This window comes from Falco cherrug, chromosome 1 (genome assembly GCF_023634085.1).
Source record: "Falco cherrug isolate bFalChe1 chromosome 1, bFalChe1.pri, whole genome shotgun sequence".
Taxonomy (NCBI): domain Eukaryota; kingdom Metazoa; phylum Chordata; class Aves; order Falconiformes; family Falconidae; genus Falco; species Falco cherrug.
The window spans coordinates 100332796-100348990 of NC_073697.1; the positions used below are offsets into that span (position 1 = coordinate 100332796).

Genomic DNA, 16195 nt, shown 5'->3' on the forward strand with positions numbered 1-16195 from the left:
CCTCAAATTTCTGAGAATCTAAAAGAAGTTACACTCTAATGAGCTGATAATCCTTCACAAAAAACACCAAATGGTCTCCTTGCTTCTTTGTTGCTAAATGACTAGCTACGTGCTATCATATAAGAAATCTGGCTCCACCATTAGCATCCTTGCGAATAATTTTGTTTTCGAATTGCTAGACATGAAAATTCACATTCAGTACTGGAGCAACAGTATCACAAATTAAAGTTAATAGGAGAATTATTATTAATTATCGTTATGGCGAGATGGCCGTCAGTCTCTTCTCCCAGATAACAGGTGAGAGAAGAAGAGGAAACGGCCTCAAGGTGCACCAAGCGAGGTTTAGATGGGATATTAGGAAAAAAAAATTCACTGAAAGGACGGTCAGGCATTGCAACAGGCTGCCAGGGATGAGGTGGAGTTACCATCCCTGAAGGTGTTTAAAAGATGTGTAAATGAGGCACTTAGGGACATGGTTTAGTGGTGGGCTTGGCAGTGCTGGGTTAACGGTTGGACTCAATGATCTTCAAGGTCTTTTCCAACCAGAACGATTCTATGAGTCTATAATCTATACAGTTCTTGTTTCTGAGAATAAAGCACAGCCTATGCTCTCTCCCATTTTGCAAGCCAAAGCAGTAATCCTCCTGCACCACAGACAGTACGCTACTTGCACACCAGTTGTGCAAGCCTATAACAAAACCACATGCCAATTCCTTCCCATGCTTTAACCGCACTGGGAAAAGGGGACGTGCAAACCAAGTATTTAATTCCTACATCACAGCAGTCACGAGGAAATTTAACCTTTTTACCAACATCACATGTAACCATGGTGATACAAGCCGATTGTCAAGTTTTGTTGAATGAGGGCAGCATACACGGTAGGCTCTGGCACTTCAAAGCCTGCTCTGAAGCTGTCCGAGTGCAACTCACTGCGGCTGCTGCCCAACTCCTCTTCTGCTGGTAACATGACGTGGTCTGGTGAAACCAGTGCCCATCGGGTTGCTTTTTATGCACATTAGTGATACTCCTAGTTTAAATAGACTTGTATGCTAAAGGGGCAGACTTATTTGGTACACCTTGATAGGTACTCAGCTAAAGCATATGAAAAAAAAAAAAGGAAAAATTGGATAAGCTAATATCAAAGTCACAGGAAAGGGAGGGCGAACAGGTAACTGAAGTTCTTCTCTGAACTAGCACTCTATATACTACAAAAGTAGTACATAACTATAGCAGAAAAGGGAATTATTTTACAAGACAGCCTAATGTTTTGGGTAAGTTTCAGATAAAAATACTAGAAAAAAGAATATATACAAAACCACAAACGGAGGGGGAGAGAATCAATTACCTAAGAAATGGGAACCTCCTCAAGCCTCTTTAGCCGAGACACTCACTTGTGTAAGCACCCAAACTGAAAAACAAGCTTGCTTTTCAATTTTTCTTTCAGACACATTACTAGAACCAGGGGGAAGGTTCCAGGGGGGTTTAATTTTGCGTGTCACACAGCCAAATAGATAGAATATGTATTATATGTAACAGCCTTTATATTATATGCAAAGAAAAAAAAAAAAAAAGGAAAAGAATAACAAATCAATGATACTTACCCCTGTGCTGACAAGAGACAGCATAATTCTTTCATTTAAGGCTAATGTTTCTCCTTGCTTCATCTTGATTCTCTTCTTATCTAAACATTTCATTGCATACCTGAAAATATTAACCATGCAGAAAAAGCATCAGAAAAAATTTCCTCCTATGCTCAGTATTATTCAGTAGCAGTTATGCCATGCATATTTACAGTACAAGCTCTTTAAAGACTTAAACCCGGTACTAAAACCATCATTACACGACTAAACAAGGAAACCTCAAAAATCTCCTCAAGTTAAAATATTTTCAACAGAAGCCTCCTAACAGAGAAATGTGCTTTAACAAGTAATTCTGCATTTGAGCAACCACGGTCATACAGGAATTATGTACCATACATTCAGTTCTTAATACCTACAAGCAAGGATTTGCCATATGAATTAAGTAACAGACTCTATTACAGTTCCATTTAATTCTAACAGTTTCAGCTCTGCCAGGAAAGCAATATCTTGAACACATGCTGAGTTTTATGGGTATTTTTTTAAGTTTTCTTTCTACTCAAAAAAGGTCAGATATACACAGGAAAGCTTTTTTAATTTTCTACCGTCTGTATTACATAAACTAATAAAATTTTGCTCAAAAAAGAATGTTACCCCTAACAACCATCAAACGAGAGCAGGATATAATATAGTCTGGATATTTTTTCAAGATGTTAGGTGAGCCCACTATTAGACAACAGCAAGAAGGACACGTGTGCTCCTGCACAGAAGATTTCTAGACATGGGCAACCACGGATTTTTAGGCCACCGGTTTTAAAATACGCTCAGGAAAACACCACGTTACAGCCCTGCATCAATGCTAATCAACTGCCTACACTGTGACAGCTCTGTACAGAAACAGGGCCTCCTGTCACCTTCGCCTTGCACTCCCTAAAAAAGCCACGTCATTCCTTGACATGCAAGTGTTGTGAGTGGGGGAAGAGTGAGCGTGAACATACTGGAATTTTAAGCTTCCAAAACAAGGAATATATTCACAGCACGTGCCCTTGCTGAGGACTCTGTAAATGACGACTATAAATAACATTTTACATGCTACCCTTTATTTATGCTTTGACACCGCTGATCAAAGCAATGACTGGGGCCATTGAAGGCTTGTCCAAGTCAAGTATCTCGATATCTACGTGCTCAAAAAGCACAGCTACCCCTCCCCCTTCGGACTGCTTTCTGCATGGTACTTCTGGCCCCTGTCAAATGTCCTTGAAGGAGGTGATGTGAAAGAAGCCTCAGGTGTGTCTTTGTGGGTTAGTGAAACACCGATGGCATTTACCTTCGAGGGGTGGCTTCCCAAGCTCCTTGCAGGCAGTAAGTGCAGCAGAGGCAGCCATCTAGAGTGGACGGGATCTGGATTAGGGATGGGTAAACAGGTTTGGATTAAGAAAGAACTAAACCAAACCTCTACCCAGAAACTGAACCGAATCTAAAGGTTTGCTTCAAATTTGAAAAAGGTTGGTTTTCCCACATTTCGCTTCCCTTTACTCTATTTAAAAATACTCTGATAAAAACTGTCCTTTGCTTCACTTGCTAGTCCCAAGGTTTATCCACCTCCTGCCAGAGTAAAACTCAGACATCAAAACGACTTGGGATCTGAGAGCTACCGCTTCAGGGTGGACAACTACTTAGTGTGGCTCAAGGTAAATAAAATGTTTATTTTTGTACATGGACAAATTGACAAGTTGTACATGGACAAAAAAGTATCAAAGCAAGAATAAAGACAGCATTGTTAGTGATAGCATTAATATAAATACTTGAAGTCACTGCAAAAACACTGAGCATGATTGCAACATTAAGATGTCTTCCACTTGTTAATAGCTTAGAAGTTTATTATTATCAAGGATGCCAAGCACACACGACTGCCAGTGAAGCCAGCTGTAATTGCAGAGACTTGGCACTTCAAACACGCCATGCTTACTTAGAAGAGAATTGTTTAAGGATGGTCCCTGGACTAAAACTGTTAGGAAAAAAGTGAGATGAAAGGGGTTGGGTGGGGTGTAAATAAATAAACACACAGATAAATATTGAGAACAGTTTGTTGAATCAATGCCTAGGTGTTCAAAACAGAACACAATGTGCCTAGAAATTGAAATCTGATCAGAAGAAGTGTGTGAATAGTAAGTCCAGAAAAAGAAAAGAAAAAACCCACAGAGGGATGATCTTGGAGTTCCCACTGAGAGCTCTGTTAAACAGAAGTTCAACACTGGAACTATAATCTTCCAAACATAAGCAAGGGTCACTGCTTTTGCCAGTGAAACGTGCTCAGCAGGGCAGAAACGTATGCAATTACACAAATCTGGAACACCACATTCAGAATCTGCCCAGGCACAACCCTGAGGTCATGTTCCTGTGTCATCCTCCGACCCTTCATCAGCACCAGCTACGTGATGCGCTTTGTGGCGAGAAGAACAACCTTCACCAGACGAGAGGCAACACCTCGCACAATCACCACGGTTTCCACAAGAACATCGTTCTGCACTGTCAGGCTCTGATCCAGGAAATCATTTAAGCACATACTTAATTTTAAACACATGTGCAGTTTCCATTAATTTTGACAAGACCATTTAAATGAAGGATGTGCTTAAGAGCTCTGCTAGACTGAAGCTCCACTGCATGGCACGTAACACGATCAAATATCAAACTAAACTTAATGATGATCCAGAAATCAGAACCTCTTGGGATAAAATTTAATTCAAAGAACTACACAGTTATGTGACACTGCTTTCCAGTGATTTTGTAAGAAATTATTGGAAGGATTTCCTTACTAGTTCAGAGTTTACAACTACCTCTAAAATAAACTGTGTGTATATATACTCACATTTTTCCAGTGTCTGCTTTTCTGCAACCATACACTTCACCAAATCCCCCTCTTCCTATTATTCTATGTACACTAAAATCATTCATGGTCAGCTGTAAACGCAAAACAAAACAAAACAAAACCAGACTTCATTTTTCAGCATTCAAAAACTCACTGTAAAAAAAATTTAAGTAATCTATTAATGTGTTAAGATACTTAACTACTGTAATTTATATAGCACTTGTTGTTTTGGAAAAAGGAGCCCCTTAGTGTTTATATTTCAGCGAACGTGCAAGGACTACAGTCCGAAGTATAAAGAGGACGGATGGGACTGCCGCTGGCAAAACCTGTCAGTCCCAGTGAGGTTACAGAGCGCTGTCACCGAGCACTGCAGGGGGACAGAAGCAGAGGCCGGGGTAAGGGGTGCTGGGGATGGCAGAACTGTAGGGGGGAAAAGGAGACAGAGGGCGTCGGGGGCTGTTAAAGAGCAGCAATACTGGCAGTTCAGGTTTTTTCAGCTATTATAAAAATCAAAAGCTCTTAACCCCAGACGGGCAGAAGGGACGTCCAGAAAGGAATCGTTAGGACTGTACATCTAAGAATAGAAGAGCAGAGAGGTAACGTTCACCGTACTCCTTAATAAGACCTTTTCAGAAGCAGTATTCAAAAGCCAACATATTTCTTTCCTGTATCAGCCTTTGACAAGATAAATACACTCGCAAGTACTTACATGAATATTTAGTTCTACATTTTTCCATTGACAAAATCTAGTAAACTTGTCACTGTGGAAAAAGAAGTTTAAAAGTTGTCTGAGACTACTGTGTAAAGTATTATAGTAAATGTCAAGACTCTTGATATTTAAAATAAAGTTTGTGCTAGGGCGTGTTGCAATACTTAGTAAATGATAGCCTTCCTTTCAAACAACTGTAATCTTACCCCCACCAAGAAAAACAATTTCTAGGCAGTGCACACTTAATATTTTACACCCTTACAAGAGAAGGATATCAGATAACTTCATTTCTGTAATGGTAAGTGCTCGGTATGTTCTTGCAGCTCTCTTTCAGATGGTTTTTAATCTTTAAAAACAACTAAGTTTGGAACTAGCAAGCATTTAAATTACATAAAGATAATTATAAGAAAACAGAGGCAGCTTGATTTACGTTAATGAACCTCCATATACTCCAAGGAATGCTTTAAACTCATTTTATCTTCAAATAGGAAAAACATCAATAATACCACAAGCTGTTGCCAAAAACAATGGTTTGCCATTTCTACATGAATAATTAAGTATTTGATTTTCAGAGCAAGAAATACCAGTTCTATGGAGGCATTTTCACATTTCAGCTTGGTTGCAGAACACCAACAAACCATTTCACACAGTGTATTTGGCTGCTGCTGGACGAGAGCCATGCTTTACAGTCCCTGCACGCAAGAGCAGCTCCCTTAAGGCTAAGGGGGCTGCTCAGCTGAACCAGGTCTATGCCTAGTCTTTACTAGACCATTCCTGCTGAATTGCAAGGTGTCCAGACACTACCCAGAACGACTGGGTCTCTCAGTCACACGCACGAGAGAGTTATTCATGAGAATATCCCCTAAGATGAGGATAACAATATCCTCATGAGGATACTCCCATATGAGGATATCCCCATAAGATGAGGGTAAGAATCAGATTCTCTTACTCTCCTAAGAGGATATCCCATAAGAATATCCCCCAGAACACAGCTCTGCATTTTTAAACCTTTGAGCTCAAACTGCAATCTGTTATTACTGCTACATGGAGTGACAGCAAAATCTATCATCTTTACAATTTTCTCCGGTCATACACCCTGACATTAATCATGATATACATCAAAGCTAGTAATTTGCAGGAGCTTGCTGATAATACATTATTAATTAAACTAAGTTGATCAAACATTTTTAGCCTTATTTTACAGCAACACAAGGGACCTGGCTCCCTGCTACATTAAGAAGAAAGCTCAGATAATATGTCACGTTCATACCTTTCCATAAATTTTTGAAATATTTTTCCTCGGAGACTATCACAAATTTCTTCTATATATGGCTAAAAAGGGTTAAGAAACACGATTAGTATTTAAATGTACAATAAATTGGTATGCAATACAACCCATGACATACAACTCATGTTGGCCCTATACAAATACAGCATTTACTGTGTTTTCTTTGAAAAAGGCTCAATAAAGCATTTAAGCTTCATTCAGCTTTTGGAACCTGAGCAGGTGGCCTGAAGTCAAACATAAAATACTTTCAGGAGCTAGAAAACATTAAATGTTTGCCGGGGGGGTGGGGGGTGCTGTACAAAACCTGTATAAAGCACCTGCCCATGGACAGGAAGTCTGGCAAAACAACCTCAGTACGGTCCTTTTTTCAAATATATTTAAACAGAATAAATGGACGCTCCTGTGGATTCTGCACTTCCCAGAGTTGTGCTCCGGCTTCATCTTCTTGGTGCTTCTCTCCTCTCTGTCCTTACTAAAGAACCAGCACCTTCAATTCCCAAGTGACTTTTTCTAGAGAAACACTTTCTCATGATGTGTGATGGCATGCAAGCAATCTCCAATCCCAACCCAATTAGCGGTGAGATATAACACAAGCAATGTAGCTATCACTTTGTCAGTTCACTTAATTGCAACATTAAAAACTGTTCATTGAGCAGTGAGAAAAATCAGGCAGAGGCAATCTGCACATTTTTGCAATATATAAAAATATGTAAGATTTACATCAAAGAAATTTAAGCTCACAAGCACTGCCACGACTGATGACGTTCATTATGTGCCAAACCACACTGCTTTAAGGCACCTAGCTATAAAAGTTAGCATATATCTAAATTCCTTGTCTTGTATCTATGTATATTAGAGCTGTAACAATACAAGAAATATTCCACTTCTCATTTATTTTCTAAAGTAAAGAGCAACAGAAATGATGTATAATTTCACAAACGACCCAGAATACCATTTATTTTTATATTCAAATGGAGAATATGCTAAACCCGTACTTTCTTTTGGCAATCCAGAATTTCAGAAACTTTTTAGAAAGCATCACAATTTTAATGGTGCAGATACTCCTGTGTGGATAGCTAACTTTGGATTTTGTCTTGTGGAGAGAGAGAAAAACATGTGAGATCACAGACATGCTTAATTCCACATCAACAACTACATAAACAACAATTTAAAGTAAAAGGAAAAATGTTTTCAAAAGACTTCACATTACTGAAACGTTAAGGCAATTTCTCCACTATGCAGTTCGGTTTATCCTGACAGGATGTATATCTTCCTGATGTAAAGGGATTTCCTATAAATCATTTAATGGCTTAAAATTACATAAATCTAAAAACTATTCTGTTCATATACCAAGGTATAGTTTGTTTTCATAAATGTGCTTAAAAATATTGTAGGTAAGAATAGTAATTTGCATTTTTTATTTGACTTAGAAAAACACTCTAGTGTCACCATTACACCAAAGGGTATGTATCAGTACCACTTATTCTGTCTCCTGAAATAATGAGTACAAAGTCACTTACTGTCAAATAAATGAAGAAAACTTGAACAGACTGTCTTAACCTCACCTGAAAAAGGCTGGCTGGCACTTGTTTCTTGGCTAAATGCGTTTGTACATGATCTACAGCTTGTTTTGAGAAAGGCTTTGGGGAAAAAAAAAAAAAAAAAGTATTTCAAACGGTTACAAATGTAAGAAGTTTCATTTAAGATGTGCAGTACTGTTTTCTTTTAACCACAGGAAAAACACGCGTACCTCAGAATGAATGCGATATAGCTTCCCCTTAAGTATATTACTGTGAAACATGCAAAGACAGATGCAGACATGGATGTTTAACCACTACAGAGCCAATAATGCAGGCTTAACAAAAAAGTGCTTAAACCCTTCATCCAAAGAACCATATCACTAGGGTAAAACACACGGCAAGTTCTTCTTTGAAATAAGAGCAAATGAAACTGTTAATACAGACCAACGGGCCAAAACTTCAGCTGGAGGAAAGGTCTGTTTTCATTGACTTTAATAAAGGTGCATCCATCACAATGCAGCCTTTAACTCACCATACCGAAGCTATGAAGCGTACTGCCCCTAGTATAGTATGAAAGACTGCTTTATGACCAAACAAATAATAAAAAAACCCAAAACTCAACTATCTTTGTGCGACCAGTTTTAAACAAAATCTCAACCTTTACACTGAGCTTTCAGAGACACCGAAGTCCAACATCCAAACTGTCCTGCAGAGCACCAGCAGCTCACATCTCTGAGGTTTTTGGGGGCAGGGTAGTTGCTGGGTTGGGGGGCAGGGGGGGGTTGGTTAATGTATGTGTATGTGTGCAAGTATATATGCACACAAACTGCACTCACTGCATCATATTTTAAAATAAGAGATTTAGTTTGAAGAAATATAAAACAGATCAATCTCCAAATACTTCCTTTGCGTATTACCAAGTTTAATAAAAACCGGCACACACCGCCAATATTTACACCTCGTTACTGAAAATAAAACCCAAGGAAGGAAAGCACTCAGCCAAACCCAGCCCCACAGACTTCGAACAGAATTCCAGGGCACTGCAAGTATGTGAGCAACAATTCCTTCATCAGTAGTCTTAATTGTTCTCTTAATGAAATAGCAGTTATATTGAATTACCACTGCTTGACAGCTACTCAAGTAAGGCCAAGAGCAGTGTGAAACTGGGATGATACACACATGCGAACAGGAGAGGAGCTCCTTCATTATGTACGTGTCATAAATCTGCCGACTTCGGGTCAGACGCTCATCCTCAGAATCCAGTTTCTCATATTCTTTTATCTGCAATACAAGACAGAAGAATCCATTAGATGAAGACATTTCTAACCATTTTGCATTACTTGTTTGGTAAAAACATGACTTTGGCTGAAGTTTTATTTTACTTTATTATTTTCTTAATTAACACTTAAAGAAAAAACACCTGCAATACCACAGTTACAGTGGACCTTAGATTTCCCTTCTATCTTCGAATTTTTATGCAAGGCAACCGATTTGCTTAAAATTGCTACAAAGCTTTATTTTCTAAAAATTGAAAAGGACTGAGCTAAAGCAGCATGTTTTCCTCCATCTAACTTTTGCCAGAGTACAAGCCTGTGCAGGGGAAGCCAGAAGTTAACTGCACGAGAAGACTGGACCGTGCAAGGAAAGCGAGATGAGCAAACGTGCCCGGCAACCTTTCTGAAGGTTTTCTTCCCCTCTGCTCAGCTCACAGATGCAGAGCACTGACCTTGCTCCTCTAACACTCAAGAGTGCTGACCCCTTTCTCAGATTATTTCATGCAATGCTCTGGCTATCCACAGCACACCAAAACGCGCCCTTTTTCCAAGCTCCCAGGGCTAGCAGAAGAGTTGCAATGTTATCCAGGCAGCGCAAGCATCACCTGGTGAGAGCTCTCCACTGCCAGCACAGTGCCCAAGCACCCTGCTCCAGGGTAACGACAGCACAGTAAGTACAGATGTCCAAGCAAAAATATAAAGCACATTTCAAAATGTTCACGCAGTTCAGCTACATGTTGAATTTGAAACCTCAAGGTGGCCAGAAAGACAGTTTCACAAAATATATCAAATTTCTTTAGGTGTGATACAGGAGGTCAGCATGTTCCGGGTGAAGCAACAGCAATCCCATATGGTTTGTTTACAGAACAAAACCCGATAACCAGTTCCAGAAAAAGCCCTCACCAAGTCCAAGGGTCCTTTGGAGTGTGTTTAGGGAAAGAGTTCTTCCAGAACTGACAGAATGTGCAAAACCGTCCAAGATCTTTAGGGAGAATGCTCAGCTCTGACATGCTAGACCTTCCCAGCACCAGTCTGTGAGGTCCCAGGATCCAAATAAATCTCAGTGTGCAGACATGCTCTGGACCCCTACACTGACTCAAGAAAACCAAAGCAGAGTCAGACCCAGCTGGATTTCATTCAGTGCTTGTTTGAGAAGGAACAGGCCACGTCAGAGCTGTCTGTACTTTCAGCCTACAGAATATAGCCTGCACAAACGATGTACCAGAGCATCTCCTTCTGAAACAGGGAGAACATGCTGGCTGGGCTTCCAGGGACACAAAGCAGGGCTCCGCTGTTCTGCCAGCCACGCTTCAATAGCAAGAGCGGCACTGGGGTTAACAGAAAGCGCGTCACTGAGGACTTCTAAAGGTAAAGATTTTTTCAAGAAACGTGGTCTGCCTCTATTTCACAATATACTTCTTTTTCTTCTTCATTCAGAGGCTGCTCCTTTTGCATGATGAGCTGTACTTCACAGCTCTTGAACAGGTCTCCAGGTGACAAATTCAATCTGTCTTCGAAGGTGAAACACCGTAATTAAACTCTGTATTCTAGCTGTAGTCCTCTTGTTTGCTGACTGTGATAAGGCACCAGTTCCACCACGATTCACCATCTGTGACTTCTTCCCCCTTGGTACCAATTTATAATTAAAATCATTCAAAACATCTTTGCAAATAAATATTTTTTAATTAATGCAATGCCACAATATAACTGGAAGTACAGGAGAAAGCCTGATGCACATCACACTGTCCAACTTGAACACAACCTCCTGCCCTTCAATATTTGGGTTTTTCAAACCACCTCACTCCGCACCCAAAGTAGAGGGGTCTTTACAGTGAGCTTTTTAACCAAAGTCCCTTCATTTTGTAAATGTTTGAAGGAAAGGACAGCAGGAGACAGAAGTCCCTATCAGCGATACATTCCTGGGCAGGCAACTCGCTGCCTGACGCCTCTCATCACACAGATGACACACCTCTACTATGATCACATTTAACACACATGCCTGACATATTCACAAGCTAATTTTACATGTTTATTAAATAGAACATTACTGTACCATGCCAAAAAAAGATACAGCAATATGCAGAGCTAAGAGCATCACCATTTATAAATGTAACCTGTCTCTTCTAGCAGCAGTTTCCACAGTATTGTTCCTGACCCAGAGATAACAGACTGTCACCATGTATTTCAATGCTTCCACAGCAGACTTCAGTTCACCTCCAGAAAAGTGTCTGACAAAGTATCTTTTCAAAAATCAAAATCAGAATGCATTAGTTTTCAAGCACCGAGAAGTTGGTTGTTTTTTTTTTTTTTTTTTCCTTGAAACTTATCTGGATGAATCACTCATCCAGTTAAACGCTTGATCGTGACTTAAGCTGCAGTAACATGAAATCCCTGGAGTACACAGCCCTTCTACATCACGCGATTTTTAATGTAGCAATGTACTCAAATTATTCTATATGTAATAAATGCAGTCAGTAAATTAAATACATATAAAAAAGAAAAGCTGCTGAATCCAGTATGTCACAGAAGAAAACACAATGAACTTCTCTTTAAATATCTTTAATGGGATTTTTTGAAAAGTACATGACAAAGCATTTAAATTCTTTTTAGGTTACACTTTGCTAATAACCTAAAAATACAATTCCAAATTGTTTCAGAGATAAAGAGGTGGCTAAAAATATCTTGCTAAACAATCTGTTACAACATGCCTTTTTGATTACTTATGACAGTGATATCTTCAGCAGATAAAAAGATGGAAATGACAGAAAAGGATGATTCTTTATTGACAGCGAGTATCTAATTTGAGTGGGGGAACCGTAAATGGCAAAGGGTTTATCTCCAAACTGATAACCAGCTTAGCCTATCTGGTGCCATTAGCCTACTAGCAAGAAAAATTTTAAATCATCAGCTTAAGCGTAATCCAGACAAAAGGTTATCCCAGGCAGCATTTCTAATTAATACTGAGCAATACAGGCTGCCTTTTAATAGCAAGTGTGCATGTTTTAACTGAAACCAGCACCTATGATAGGATTAACTACAGTTTTATATTTAGAGTGTCACAAATATAACAAGGAATGAATGGAGCGATTAGACTCATCAAGTTTCCTGAGCGGTCCCTGCAGAAGCGCTGACGGGGCGCTCTCAGCCATGGAGAGCTGTGGAAGAGCACGACGCGCTCCTCCCGTGCTCCTCTGAATTATTTATCCTGGATGCATGCCTGCCTGGGGCACGATGTCTGTTTCTCCATCGATTATTCTGTGACAGCGGAGTACAACTGACCTTATCGATCTAAAGCCACCTCTCGTTTCACTCTTTGGATCCCCTTACCCATCTGCAGCACTCGACAGGGCTTTTCTGCAACCCTGCCACAGCGACTCCCAAGAAATCTCAGAAGCTAGCACCAGCCTCAGCTGTCCTTCCATCCCTCCTGCAACACCACGGACAGCTGTACTCTGTTGTCTTTTCTACACGCAAAAGGATGTGAGAGAAAGGCATGAAGCACTGGAGAGCGCGATCCGAAGAGCAGTAACGTCAGTCAGTCGCACCTCCTCTCCTACAAGCCCAGGCGCTCAGCTACAGACAACAGAGCACCGTCCCCTGTCTGGGGGATGCTGCAGAGACAGAGGTGCCTGTGACTGTCAGCACAGCATTTTGGGTGTCTCATTGAGGCAGAGAGAGCACAGGGAAACCCTCAGGGAGCAAAGCAAGGGATGCAGAGGACCAGATATGCTGCATCCACTGGTGAATGAGACACGGAGCTGAGCCAGAGGCTGGCCATGACTCCCACAGCACCAGCTGCCAGCCACGCCAGGGATGAACAAACGGCATCAGGGAACCATGCCTGATCGCCTGCTTTCGCTCTTTGGGACAGTATAAGATAAATCTGCTTTAATTTTAGGCTTTCTGCCTTTAAGGAATATCTCCACTTTGTGCAATAGATACAACTCCGTGCCCCATGTCAGCTGTAATAATAAAAAAGCACTGGGTTTGCTTTCAGGTCTTTTTGAAAGAAGGAATCCACTGTCGTAATTCCACTGAGAGCTGGCAAATGTTACTTGCTTTAACTTCATCTCTGTTTTGTGGCAGAACTAAGATTTATCATCATTTTCACAGGATCAAAAGCTTATCCCATCTCAAGGGATCAGATATATTTAACAAGTAGAGACTGAGATGAACCTAATTTAAACTCATTTTTTATGAGTATTTCAAATGAACTGTAGCCAGAGTGTACCTTATGATAGAAAACATCAATAAACCTAAAGATATTTTTACCTCTATCAGTAGTCTTTCCCTTTCCATCATTCTCTCAGTATTTTCCAAGTCATCTTCTGACACGTGAATGTGGTGAATGAACATTTGATTAAGTGGTTGCTCAGGTAACTTTCTTCCATTGTTTTGTTTCCAACATATTATTCCTTAAAACTAAACATACTTAACTCTTGAAGGATGAGAACTGCAACAGTAGCTTTTAAAATGCTTTGTTAGCTTATATTTAATAAAAAGAAAGTTTCAGTACATGCTAATAAAAGCACTGTTAGAAGTTGAGCAAAGTAGATTTTTTCCTGCAAATATTCTAATTTATAAGGGCAAAAAAATCACTTTGCTACTCCCATAAAATACTCTGTAAGAATACTGTACCAAATTACCAATTTGATTAAATAGTTACACTGCTATTTTTAAAAGTATCTTGGAAGTTTTTTAGAATGTTAGTTTTGTCCCTTTGCGACGCAATCATTACTATATAAAATATTGTCTCATGAATCAACCATTCCACTACAATGTTGCAATGACTCAGAACAACATGTGTGCGTCTCCTTCCCTGGCAGGATCCCCTGCCCGAGGACTACAGGGACAGCCTTCCCCAGCCTCGCTGCCCTGCACAGTCCCAAAACTCCAACAACGGCTGCTTACCTCTTCATAAAACTTCAGTTGAGGGACAGCTTCATCAATCTCGTTCATGCAATAGTCTTTAAAAAGCAAAAATCCTGGAAAGAAAAAGTAAAAAAACAAAGAATTTCAGAAAAATAGGTATCATTATTACAGTAACTTGTAAAAAGGGATACAAAACCACCCAGGTAACATCATGAATCGTATATACCGGTGTTAGTACTCCTAATTGACAAGGCTTGGCAATACTGATTACCAAGCTGGCTCTACAACACTCTGAGCAGAAAGCGATCACAAACCTCACTCACCTCCCAAAGTCATATTAAGCATATTCCAATTTCTACCTGCTGAGAATTGTATGAGATGTTTACATAATGCACCAAAATATCCCATTCCTCTTCACGGATCAGATTTGTGTGACATTTTTATTTTTGAGAGTAAAATCTAGACACTATTCTCAGTTTGGTTTGGTTTTTTTTGTTTTTTTTTTTTTTTTTTAATAGATTCACCTACATTCTGTTGATAAAAAGCAATCTCTCCTGCATACTGATTTTAGAATCACTGGGTAATGTCACCTCTAATAGGTTTTATAGCACAATAAATTACATCAGGGTCTTTATAGTTCCTTTGCAAGTCATTTAAGGCATGACCTCTGCAGCCTGCTGATGAGTGTTTTCCATTATAAGCATTTTAATGCACCATTACAAGCTTCAGCTCATGGAAGTACTGTCTTTACATGCGCCTGAGCTGGGACCTGCTACCCTTTTACTTATGTGGGGACCTCTTGTCACGGCTAATCTTTTGAGCTATCTGCAAGCCCCTCCAAGCTGTACCTGAACATGCTCTCAGTTCACTGCAGCAGGCAACACCTTTCCTTGTTTAGGGTGACTGCACAGTTCCTGAAATCACACCCAACTTCTGGAGGCAAGCCCACAAAAACGTAAATTCAAATCACAAAGCGAGCAAGAGAAGGCAGAGCAGCTAACCCAAGGGCTGGCACGGGCTGGGGACTGCTCCATCCCGCTCTCTTCTGCTCAACTCCTCTCCCAACAGGGCAGCACATCAAAATATAAGATGCCCCTTTTCAACTTAAAATATATACGTACAAAAGACCTACTTTTTTTTTTTTTATTAAAATGTCATTGTAATTTGAAGTTACAGCAAAACTGTATTAACAACAACAACAAAAAAGCAGCACATCACTGAAGGTTCAACCAAGAAATAATACAGCCACCACCTACAACATCTCACGCTTTCCAGAGTATACCATCTTTAAAAAAAAAACAAAACCCACTTCACGTGCTACATAGTAATTTCATTGTAGTATGTACAGGAGAGCATTTAACTGCCAGTTAAGAACATCATGTCCTTTCAACTCCTTAACATCTAATTTTATCAAAGACCTAAATAAGAAAAAAACCCACCAACTCCTCAGAAGCAAAACCATTAGTCACAGTAGACAAAGCAATGCTGATGAGGCAAACAGAAGCTTTACTTTATAATGAAAACATTTCTTCCCGGTAGCCCCTTTAGCTCGATCTGGATCCCAAGTTAAATTTCCTATTAGAAGAGCTTGCTTTCCTGGGGTCCCCTGGATTTATGTTGTCAGAACCCAGAACCAGAACACCAGAAAAGGCATTATGATCAGATAACTCCTATACTTCGCTTGACTCATTTAGTTGATGAGGATATTTTGATATCTGGGTTTTGTTCTCTAAAAAAGGACAGAAATCTTATTAAGAGATTCTCTTATGAGATTCTCCAAACTTTCTAATGATTTTCAACAAAAAGAATCATTCTTGAAATATTTTATAAACAAATGTGCTTTTTTGAAAGCAAACCACCCAACACCAAATTTTCTGTTCCTTAAAAGCAATTTGCAATTAGAGTGCTTTTTTTTTTTTCTCTCTCCTTTTTTTTTTCTTTCTTTCTTTTTAAAGGGCTGGTCTTAGTTCCCTTTTTACTGGAAATGTTCTTAATAAGTTGCCTTCCCTTACTGCAGAGGAGACAGGAGCAACACACCAGAGCAGACCCGGTGATGCCCGTGCCTCACATGGTGGCTGGAGCTCCC

At 39.8% G+C, this 16195-nt stretch overlaps 1 protein-coding gene across 2 annotated transcripts in view; it reads right to left on the reverse strand.

Moving 5' to 3' along the window:
- Positions 1-16195, reverse strand: part of GRK3 (G protein-coupled receptor kinase 3) — a 76284-nt gene that overhangs the window by 25037 nt on the left and 35052 nt on the right. For both annotated transcript variants that reach the window (XM_055711995.1, XM_055711990.1), the window contains exons 3-9: positions 14149-14222; positions 9143-9244; positions 8009-8083; positions 6426-6487; positions 5156-5207; positions 4447-4538; positions 1602-1701 (exon numbers count right to left, since the gene is read on the reverse strand). In XM_055711995.1, coding sequence (XP_055567970.1) covers positions 1602-1701; positions 4447-4538; positions 5156-5207; positions 6426-6487; positions 8009-8083; positions 9143-9244; positions 14149-14222 — 557 coding nt within the window. The remainder of the gene's footprint in view (positions 1-1601; positions 1702-4446; positions 4539-5155; positions 5208-6425; positions 6488-8008; positions 8084-9142; positions 9245-14148; positions 14223-16195) is intronic.